Source organism: Cucurbita moschata, unplaced genomic scaffold, assembly GCF_002738365.1.
Source record: "Cucurbita moschata cultivar Rifu unplaced genomic scaffold, Cmos_1.0 Cmo_Scf00050, whole genome shotgun sequence".
Lineage (NCBI taxonomy): Eukaryota > Viridiplantae > Streptophyta > Magnoliopsida > Cucurbitales > Cucurbitaceae > Cucurbita > Cucurbita moschata.
Genome location: NW_019268566.1, coordinates 1,021,010 through 1,031,894, shown reverse-complemented (window position 1 = coordinate 1,031,894; position 10,885 = coordinate 1,021,010). Strand labels below are relative to the sequence as shown.

The window sequence follows — 10,885 nt, the reverse complement described above, 5'->3', positions numbered from 1 at the left end:
AAAAAAAAAAAAAAAAAAAAAATCAAGCTTTCTTGTCCTCATGTTAAGGTTAATTAAGTAAATTCATAATTATTGATATTTATAAAAATAGAAAATTGAAAATAGTATAAACCGGAGTACATAATAGTGTACCTCAGTCCCGCCCAGAGTTCCATCAAGTCTGCTCCTCATTACGCCACATAAACACGCATTTGAAAAGTATTCAGTCAACACCCAATAGCTATACGCCACGTTTACAAATCACTGTCACAGACATGACAGTCAAGTCAATTGAAAAATCCCCTTCCAAGACTTAGCTCCTAAGCAAATTTTATTTCACGGCGGTGCACTCTTTCCAGGATGCTACGTGTAATTAAAACTTTTAATATTTTATTATATGGTCCCGAAATTTTTAAATCCGTTAAATAATAAATATAATTAAATATTTGGAAATTGAAGGTCCAATACAAGACTTGGGGCTAAACTTGTAATTTATGTAAAATTTCGAGAGAAAGTTTGAAAGGGAAAAGCTTAAAGAGGACAATATCTAGTAAATTTGGACGGTTATAAATGGTATCATAGCAAAATACTGGGCCGTAGGCGGCGAATTGTGAGATCTTACATTGATTGGAGAGTGAAACGTAACATTTATTATAAGGGGTAGAAACATCTCCCTGACTTGCGCGTTTTAAAAACTGTGAGGCTGACGACCATATGTAACGGATTGAAACAGACAATATTGACGATTTGACATGATTTTACATGATATGAACTAAATCATTAAGATTAAACTATATAAATTAAATTGTACATCGACTAAATCGACGATTTGAATACTAAGTCAACATTTCTATAGAGGGAGGGACGGAAAATATTTTTTAGTCTAATTTATTAGTCAAATTATACTTTCAATCTCGGTACACAATCATTTTATTAATAAATATGTGAATTTCAAAACTTTTAAAATATTAAGGACTAAATGGCAATAACAGATCGAAATTATTAATAGTATTAAATGTAATTGAAAACTGCACCATTTTGAAGGGTTCAATCTGTATTATTAAAAAAAGAAGAAAAAATTAATGGTGGGACTTTGAATAAGTTAATTTAATCATTTATTTCTTTTTATAATATATATCTCTTATTTACTTGAGTGTGACGTAAATCATATTTTTTTTATACCATAGGAGATAAATATAAATTTGAATAAGCCGGAACTAGTAAGGGTAATTTTGTAATTTAACAAAATTTGTTTTTTTTTGTAATAAAGTTTATAATTAACGTATAAAAATGTGAAGAATAACAAATAAAGAAATAAAGCAAGGAGTGGATGTGTCACGCTCCCCATAAAAAACGCGTTTTTTCTGCCGTCATTCACATCAGCATTCAAGCATTAGTTCAACAAACATAAATGAAAATTCAACCTATTTAATTAATTGATCTCACAAATTTAAAAAAATAAAAAAAATTAACTCGAGCGGTTGTCGGTATTAGAAATGTGTTCAGTTCTTTGATAGTCGGTGGTAAACTTTGTAGATTTGTCTCAAATATTTCCTTAAACTTTCAAAACTTTTAAATATATTTATTTCGGTATTTAAATTTAAAAAAGTAAGAATTGAAAGTCATTCTGTCATGTCCGACATCGGTTGGGGAGTATAACAAACCACCATTTATAAGAGTGCGGAAACCTTCTTCTAGTAGATGCGTTTTAAAGCCTTGAGGGAAAGCCTAAGAAGGAAAGCTCAAAGAGAACAATATCTACTAGGGGTGGGAGTGTGGGAGTGGAGAATAGAAATCTCTTCCTAGCAGACGCATTTCAAAATCTTGATGAGAAACTCGACAATATTTGTTAGTGGTGGGTTTGAGTTGTTACAAATGATATCCGAACCAGACACTGAATGGTGTACCAGTGAGAACGCTGGCCCCAAAAAGGGTGAATTGCGAGATCCAAGAGGAGAACGGAATATAAGGGTGTGGAAACCTCTTCTTAGTAGACGTGTTTTAAAATCGTGAAGTTAACGGTGATACATAACGGGTCAAAATGGACAATATCGACTAGCAATGGACATCCTTGACTATGTCGTAAAGAAATATCGAGGAAATTTCCGCGGCATCCTCCATTTGGAGGAAATTTCCCTTTTGCCCCCTCCAGTTTCCCTTATTTATCCTCCATTTCTCCACCAACTCTCTCTCCTCAAACACCCACTCTCTCCCTTTCTCTCTCTTATAATTCCCGAATTACCCCTGTGTTTAGTTTTTGTTCTTTGTTTTCGGCGATTCCGAGGTGAAGAAATCCGGTTATGGATCAAAATTACAGCAGCAACCAGCAGTCTTTCTGGCAATTCAGCGACCAGCTTCGTCTCCAGACCGCCGGCCTTGCCAATTTGTCCACCAATGATTCCATTTGGAGCAACTCCTTTGTCTCCCGCAACAACCATAACTCGTTCGATGTTCGAGTTGGAGCCGAGCTCGGTTCTTCCAACTCTACTTCCAAGCTCGCCTCCAACCCTAACACCTTTACTAACGGTAATAATTTTGCTTAAGTTGATGAGTTATGATAAATTTAATTCACTCCAATATGTGATTTGAATTCTTATGACCCGATCCATAACGTGCACAAACTACCGAACCCAATTCATAAGTTTGAATTGGGTTGAAATTTTGGTATGATTTGAAACTATTTTTTCGTCTCATGAATCCACGGACCCTAAATTTGACGCTTATAATCGATGTTAATGATGTTAGACGAATACGACTCTGCTGGTATGATAGTGTCCACTTTGAGTATAAGCTCTCGTGACTTTGCTTTAGGATTCTCAAAAGGCGTCACACTAATGGAGAAAGTATTATTTTATTATAAACCCACGATCATTTCCAAAATTAGCTGATGTGGGACCTTCATCGTCCAGAGATATTGAATGTTTGATATTTGATTTGATGAGATTTTAGTTATTAATGTAATATATATTGTTCATGAGTATAATTTTTTAAAAATAAATAATCGGACGACCTAACCTAAACTCGAGAATAAAGGGTTGAGTTGAATTGGGTCGTGAACTCTGTTTTCGGGTCACCAACTCGTGTACATCCCTATAGTATTCGATCGACAAAAAAAAAAAACTTTTGTAGACCTATTAAACATGACTAAATGTTCCGAGACTAAATTTGTAATTATTATTATTTATTATATTGTTCCTTTAATTAATATTTTGCTTTCTAATTTTATGGTGTCTTATCAGACGGCTGGAACAGTTTCAAGACATTCGGGTCGGATCTTCTAGGTGGCAACACGAACCCGAAGCCACTCGGGTCGGGTAATAACCTCAAGAACCCGGTGATCGATTACGAAATGTGGAACAGATTCAAGGCAGGAACCGGGTCGGATCTTGTAGGCAGTAGCCTGAACTCGAAACAGCTCGGGTCGGGCAACACCAACGTCAACGATCTAGTGAACGACTTCGGAACGTGGAACAGTTTCAAGCCAGGACTCGGGTCAAATCTTCTGAACCCGAAGCCGAACCCGATTGGGTCGGGTACAAGTAACAAGGATCCAATAAACGAATACGGGTTATGGAGCGGTTTAAAGCCGAAAACCGCCAGCGATTACAACGGATTCAACGACGGGTGGAAAATCAACGGAACAACGGTGAAAAACCAAAACCCTAAGGAGATCGGAATTAGCAACGGCGGAGGGAATTACAGCAAGGGATTGTACTACAAATTGGGGACACCGGCGAACGGCAACGGGAATTTGAATTGGAAGAACTATAGAAGCGGCGGGGAGGAGGCGGAGCATGGCGGAGGGAAAGGGGGAAAGAAGGGGAATAAAGGGAAAAACGAAAACGGAACGGTGGAGAAGAGGTTCAAGACGCTGCCGGCGGCGGAGGCGCTGCCGAGGAACGAGAGAATCGGGGGGTATGTGTTCGTGTGCAATAACGAGACGATGGCGGAGAATTTGAAACGGCAGCTGTTTGGGCTGCCGCCGCGGTATAGGGATTCGGTTAGGGCCATAACGCCGGGGCTGCCGCTTTTTCTGTACAACTACTCTACGCACCAACTCCACGGCGTTTTCGAGGTCCCGATTTTTTATTTTATTTTATTTTATTTTTCATTTTTCTGCTTAAAAATTGGGGGAAAAATAGATTATTTCATAATAAGTAATTAATTAATTAATTAATTAATTAATAAAGTAATAATTAAATGATTTCAGGCCGTAAGCTTTGGAGGGACAAATATTGATCCGACGGCTTGGGAGGACAAGAAATGTCCGGGAGAATCCCGTTTCCCTGCTCAGGTATATACTTCTTTTTATATGTGTGAATTTATTGTTCAAAATTAAATGCTATCAATTAGAAAAAAATGTTTTTGAAACGAAGGGTAGTATAGTAATTTTGAAATAATTGAATGAAAATTAGAATTTGAAATAGTGTAACTAGAAGAATTCTATTTCGAGGAGTTTTGAAATGTTTGATGAAGGGTAGTATGGTAATTCCATTTCGAGTCGTTTTGAAATGTTTATAAAAGATGAAGGGTAGTGATAAAGGGTAGTATGGTAATTCTATTTCGAATAGTTTTGAAATGTTTATAATATAAAAGATGAAGGGCAGTATGGTAATGAAATATTTATAAAAGATGAAGGGTAATATGGTAATTTTGAAATGAATTTAATTTTTAAGAAATTAGATAGATGAATAAATTTAAAATGTAATTGAAAGTTTGTATGACAAATTCAAAATTAAATGCTATATTACACGATGTTTGAAAATGTTGCTATTGAGCGATAAATTCGTTAGAATATTGAAAGAAAATTAGGATTTGAAATCGTGTAATAGTGATCCATAACCAAAATTAAGGTTGAACATCGAACATAGCCATACAGTTTCAAGTCACTATCACATTCGTTTTTATCATGATTCTACTTTTAAAGGGTAATTTCGAAACGTTGATAAAATTTGAATTGAGGGGTAATATAGTAATTTTGACGAGTAAGTATGAAATGGGGTGTGCAGGTGAGAGTGATAAGAAGGGAAATATGTGAGCCATTGGAGGAGGACTCGTTCAGGCCAATTCTTCACCACTACGACGGCCCAAAATTCCGGCTTGAGCTCAGCGTTCCGGAGGCCATCTCTCTTCTTGATGTTCTTTCCCACCAAAATTCTTAATTCTCTCTCTCTCTAGAAGCTTAGAATAAATATATTTATGTACATAATTATACTCCTAAAGTTTTTTTTATATATATTTATTTATAATATGCTATGATATATGTAACGTTTTTGTCTACTATAAATATTACTGTTCCAAATATTATATCAATTAATAAAAATATGTTTAATCACGACTGAAATGATTGGCCATAAAAATGGAGTTCAAACTTCATCTTCTTCAAACAGGGCAATGGATCAAACCATTCTCATTACAGGCTCCGCCGCACCCCTGCCGCCTCGCTCCGGTCTCCACCGCAGAAACCGGTCCGGGTCGACCCATTGCAAATCTAGAAATATGTTTTCTTTTACCGAATTGAGCCAGTCTGGGCCACCAGTTCTTGGCTCGGTCCGGGTTTCGTCGGCGGAGGGCGGGCTTGAGGTCTTCAAGGGCCGTGGATTAACTTACTCGCCGGCGGCTGGTTCAATTTTTTGTGTGATTAAGTGGCATATGAATGGACACGTGGATTCAGTGGGTGCTTGCCACGTCAGCTTTTTTTTTTTTGGGGGGCCAATATTGATTTAGTCTTATTTGGCAGTTTTTGGTGGTCCTATCTCACATTTTCCTTCGAAATTTTCATAATTTTCATAATGTCCGATGTGATAATGTCCGATGTGTTTGACATTGACATGCCTTTTGACTTGGCTAATTTAGGGAAGGATTATGGGTTTATAAATGAGTAATATTAACTCTATTTGTATGAGGTCTTTTGGAGAAACCCAAAGCAAAGCATGAGAGCTTATGCTCAAAGTGGACAATATCATATAATTGTGGAGAGTCGTGTTCGTCTAACATCTATTACATTAAGTTATTACATATTCACCATCTCAAAGGTTCAGTAGATCGATCTCCTGCTCCTATCATGTCATATAATCGTTGAACTTCTAGAGTCAATTAATCAGAAATTCAAATAAGGTTATAAGGTTTTAAGCTTTGGCATCTAAGGAGCAAGAAATAGTAACCTTCACACCATCATAATAAGCTAAACAATTGTGGCGCAAGAAAGTTGCTGTTTATAGCATTCTTCCGAGGCTAGAAGAAGAAAATGATAGCTATGTATACACAGTCAAAATAGAAGAGCTCAGTCAAATATATTTATAATACCTAAAATTAGCCGCGTTTGAAGAATACATCAGAGTAGAAGGGGCATTGAGTGGCTAAGGAGGAAAGGGTTCCAGCTTACCTCATTTTCCTCCATCTCCGGGGACCCTTTTTATGGTCTTGTTTTACAGGGTAACAATCCATGGTGAATGAAGCTCTCTCCTCTGTATTTTTCCATAAAGGGTGAAGGGTATCCAAACTAGAACTACAAAAAGGAAACAACAGTTGCTAACTATATATGAAAGCAAGGATTACCGTCATCATGCTGCTAACAAGTATCCATACCCAAACCCCATTCGTCGAGCACGTCTTCCCAGATTGACAATCTCCAATGAACGCGAGAATTCTAGCAGATAGTAGCCTCAGAGTTGCAATGCACATGAAAAGAAAACTCACGGCTAGCACCGCAAGTTCTTTGCTTTCTAGCATGGTTTGGTCGCTGGATATTTTTTCAATATCTAAGCTGTAATAAGAGAGAGTGAGGGGCAGGGGGAAGGGGAGGAGGGGAGGTTAAAGGATAACCAGAAAAATCAACTTCTAGTAAGAGAGATGGAAGTCAAAAGATGAACATTCAGATAAATATGTGAACAAAAAATAAATGAAATCATCTCAACTATGCTTCAAAATGCTACCCATGTTATGCAATCCTCAATGTCCATTAGGTTTTTCTTACACATATTTTGATCTTTGAAAAATGGAGGTTGGCAAATGGTTTATGGTCTCCAATTTGGAGTACTACCTTAAGTTTAAGAAATTCATGTGATGACTAACATTTAAGCCTTTAAAGTTCAATATAAAATGTATAAATCCATCCCGTCCTAGTAGAGATGTCACCGAGGCAGTGTTGGGAGAGGGTAACGAAGAATATGTTTCCTGTCTCGATCCCCATCCTGCCTGTCCAATGAGGATTTAACCATGTGGGATATTGCATGGGGAATTGGTGTCGGGGAAGGAAACGGGGACAAGGAAGCTTGCTTTCCGGTGCGGGAAAGTTAAGGGAACCTAGTTAACCCCCTCATGAATGGAAAATGAGACAATGAAAACTCGTTCTGCTGTTTTGGGTCTGGCCAATATAAGACACACAGCACTAACCAAACGGATGCAGCTAATTTGTTGAAAAAGAAAAACAAGTACATAAAGTTCGTGTATTTGGAGAAGTTTTTTTTTATCTAACCTGAGCATATTATTCACTCTGACCAATTCATTCATTTCCAATATAGCAGCCATCTTCCATGATTTGAAGTGAGCCATTTCTTTTTCCTAAAAAGTGGTAAAGGTATACAAGTACTATCAGAACGATGGGAGCTCTTTATTGTAGTAACTACTCAGAAGATGCAAGAAAGTAGTAAGTAACTCACAGTCGTTTCCTTCCAGAGCATGAGATCCTTGATGACTAACTTGGTATTCTCCAGAAGCAATGACATTCTATCCATCTCTTTCTCAAGATCTGGTAAAAGTTTCCCTTGTCGTCGGTTCATTTCTTTGGTATAATCCTCTAGCACAGACAAATTAGCCTCAAGTGACCTCACCTTCTGCATCAAGATCTTCAGGACAGTGTCACTAGGTATTCTACCGTTTAGCTGTTGTCTAGCTTCAATTACAGGGTCAGGAAATTTGTTAACATTCATGGGATTTTTTGCAACCTCTAGACCAAGACTCGTCGGATCATCCATGCTTTCTGTCCCTGCCCCAGCCCTCAATAAGTTATTGTCATCATTTTCTATCTCATTAGCTGCGCCAACATCTGATTTTAAAGAGGGCGACACGGTTGAATTAGGCTCTTCTAGGGAATTTTTCTTGGGCATAGCTTCTGAAGAGGTGACAATGAGATCTTCAAGCATCCTCTCCATGACATCAACACCATAGACTTCTACTATACTCAATGTGCAGTAGAACTCTGACCCATAATGACTAAGCAGATCCAACTTTAAGTACCTAACCCATTGTGGTTCAGGCAGCTTGAAGACTTGAGCCTGTTTCACATTAGCAGCAACAAAGTTCCCCAATTTAGACCATGTTTCAGTAGGATAACTCAAACTGCCAGACAAATTGAATTCCTTGAAATTAGAAGAATAATGTTCAAAATTTGCAATTTTCACAGCATCAACTAAGGTCTCTTCTGAGAGCTCAATCACAACATACTTCCCTCCCACAGAACAAGGATTCCTCAGGTACTTATTATGGTCTTTCTCCAATATATTACATGCTCCTTTTGCCTCCTTGTTATGAGCAACCACCTTTGCACCCTTCGACGCAGACGCATAGTTGTAATCCGATCCATCGGGTTCAAGCCGATGAGTGATGTTAACTAACTGATCAGGCACTTTTCCTTCTTTATCTTTCATTGTAATGTTGCGGAATTCATCCAAATTAAGATAAGTGGAGTGAGAACTTCTGCTACCAGGACCTTCCTGATGTTCTGCTGAGCGTGGCTTCTTCTCTGGCTGTTGAACTTTACACATCAAAGATGAATATCCTAGTGCACTCAATACTGCTTCAAATTCCTTTGACTCTAGAAGTGAGTAATTGGAATTTGCATAGCTGTGATGAACATAGGATTCATTACAGTTCATTGACACATTAAGTTCAAAAGACGATCCAGAGCTCATACTGTTTCTTCCATTTGCTCTGGATGAATAGGCGTGTTCACCCAGCTTCTGGTTTCCATTACTAGGGCAAAGAGTGCTTTTGTTTACAGAAGAAGAATCTCCTGGAAAATATGACTGAAGTCATTCTACCCTAATTTAAGGTACAAGTAGAAGGAAAAACCTTCCAAATCATTACAGATCGGCAAACTAATCCTACCATCATCAAACACAGAATTTCTAAACAAAAAGCGTCCAGATCAGCCAAGATTATACCGACGCAGAATCAATTACTTTTGTCCTATTTCAAACCAAGGATTCATTACCAATAAAACAGCGAAAGATTGTAGAAAAATGAATCAAACAGTACCAAAACAATCAACTAAAAAGTATCCGCTATCCTGTTCGGGAGAACAATAATAATAACAATAAAAGGGGAAGTAAAGAGGTTGGAGGATTGTACCAGCGTCGCCATAGCCAAAGATGAGCTCGGAGTAGAGCAAGCAGGCAAGACAAGAGATGGAAAAGAGCAAAGAGCAGAAGAAATCATAGAAACTGGCTCCCATGTTACGGCAGTTCTGGCCTTCGGTGTCGTGATCTCTATTGCCATTTCTGCTCCTCTTCTTGATCCGACATCTGATACACAACAGATCATCTTGAGAATTCTCCATCTTCAACTACGATCATGCGAGAGAGGGAGACGGAGAGATTCAGTAATGGAAATGGAGAGGCCATGGATTTTTCAATATGTTTGTGGCGATTCATTGCTCCAAACTCCAAGAGTAGCGGAAACCACTTTCTCCCCATTAGAGAAGGAGACCGTTTAATTCGGGTGTTTTGTATTAATCAAAACCAAATCATTTCTTCCTCAATTTTTTCGCTATATATATATATATATATATATATATATATATATATATATATATTTGCTTTTGCTGACATGGACAAAACAACCTCGAACTAAAGAACCAGATGTCCATCTAACCTCGGAGCTAGCCGACCCCGTTCTAAAGATCTTCCTGAGAGCGGAGAAAGATTTCTCCGAGCTGAATGGGGTCGGAGATAGAGATTCATTCCCGCCCCACTTTAATATCAAAACTAAAACACATCGACTCCATTCCAAAGATCTTTGTAAACGAGGAGTCGAGAGAGATTTCTCTTATATAAATGGGGCTGAGGATGAAAATTCATTTCCGTCTCACTCTTATATCAAAAACTAAAACACAAAATTAATTCTTTCCCGCCCCTAAATGAGGTCGACCCCATTCTAAAGATCTTTGTAAATGAGGAGCTGAGAGAAATTTTTCCGGGCTATATGGGGCTCGGGAGGGAGATTCATTCCCACCCTACTTTTATATCAAAATTAAAATACAAAACTAATTTATCTAATAAATAAATATTTTGTATTATTTTAGAAATTATATTATAGAAACATTAATTACTTAATAAATATTTTAAAATTTTAGTTATCTATTACTCAATAAATTTTAAATATTAATTTTTTAAAAAAGTTTAAATACTTATTATTTTTTTAAATTTAAAATATAATTATGTGAGCTTCAGTTTTTCATTTTTTTCGACTAATTTAAATATTAATTTGATATACAAATTAGACGAACAAATAATGGCTAAGCAAACTGAGACAACATAAAATTTTAAATTTTTAAATATTTAAACCTTTTATTTTGGGTTAAAAATAAAATTTTAAGAAAGAAGAACATTGTTTATTTGCTTCCAAGTGCCAATTTCCTCCCATATTCAAGGAGCAAATCAAACTCTCGGCATCCAGATACTTGAAACAACGTCTGGACGCTACCCTATTTTTTCAAACTTGTTCGTAAATTTTTAATATAGATTCGAGGCGCTTGAGGCAACATTCAAACACTGAGGACACTGTCTTAATGCTACATATCGAAAACAACCGTGACGAGCATCCCACATCGTTAGGCGACAAAAGTTCCAAAATCGTAGTGTCTAGACGCAACCCTTGTCGGTTTTGAGGCTTGCTTGCTTGCATG

General features: G+C 37.2%; 2 protein-coding genes across 2 annotated transcripts; one reads left to right on the top strand and one right to left on the bottom strand.

Annotated features, from left to right (window-relative positions):
- The first annotated feature begins 2,170 nt into the window (after nucleotides 1–2,170).
- Nucleotides 2,171–5,266, top strand: LOC111435780 (GATA zinc finger domain-containing protein 14-like). The gene is made up of 4 exons (XM_023073324.1): nucleotides 2,171–2,505; nucleotides 3,219–4,054; nucleotides 4,190–4,273; nucleotides 4,989–5,266. Exons 1-4 carry the CDS (start codon nucleotides 2,280–2,282, stop codon nucleotides 5,139–5,141), a joined length of 1,299 nt encoding a protein of 432 aa, XP_022929092.1. The 5' UTR covers nucleotides 2,171–2,279; the 3' UTR covers nucleotides 5,142–5,266.
- Nucleotides 5,267–6,187: 921 nt separating this feature from the next.
- Nucleotides 6,188–9,686, bottom strand: LOC111435779 (SUN domain-containing protein 5-like). Its single transcript, XM_023073323.1, has 4 exons — nucleotides 9,331–9,686; nucleotides 7,641–8,992; nucleotides 7,457–7,542; nucleotides 6,188–6,745 (listed from the first exon to the last, which is right to left on the bottom strand). Exons 1-4 carry the CDS (start codon nucleotides 9,536–9,538, stop codon nucleotides 6,511–6,513), a joined length of 1,881 nt encoding a protein of 626 aa, XP_022929091.1. The 5' UTR covers nucleotides 9,539–9,686; the 3' UTR covers nucleotides 6,188–6,510.
- Between the last annotated feature and the right edge of the window lie 1,199 nt (nucleotides 9,687–10,885).

What these genes read in the sequence shown, in the direction of transcription:
- LOC111435780 (XM_023073324.1), top strand. Translation starts at nt 2,280, where the DNA reads ATGGATCAAAATTACAGCAGCAACCAGCAGTCTTTCTGGCAATTCAGC. An exon ending in CCCTAACACCTTTACTAACG is followed by an intron (nt 2,506 to 3,218) that starts GTAATAATTTTG and finishes GTGTCTTATCAG; the next exon opens with ACGGCTGGAACAGTTTCAAG. An exon ending in AATCCCGTTTCCCTGCTCAG is followed by an intron (nt 4,274 to 4,988) that starts GTATATACTTCT and finishes TGGGGTGTGCAG; the next exon opens with GTGAGAGTGATAAGAAGGGA.
- LOC111435779 (XM_023073323.1), bottom strand. Translation starts at nt 9,538, where the DNA reads ATGGAGAATTCTCAAGATGATCTGTTGTGTATCAGATGTCGGATCAAG. An exon ending in CTTTGGCTATGGCGACGCTG is followed by an intron (nt 8,993 to 9,330) that starts GTACAATCCTCC and finishes CATATTTTCCAG; the next exon opens with GAGATTCTTCTTCTGTAAAC. An exon ending in TGCTCTGGAAGGAAACGACT is followed by an intron (nt 7,543 to 7,640) that starts GTGAGTTACTTA and finishes ACCACTTTTTAG; the next exon opens with GAAAAAGAAATGGCTCACTT.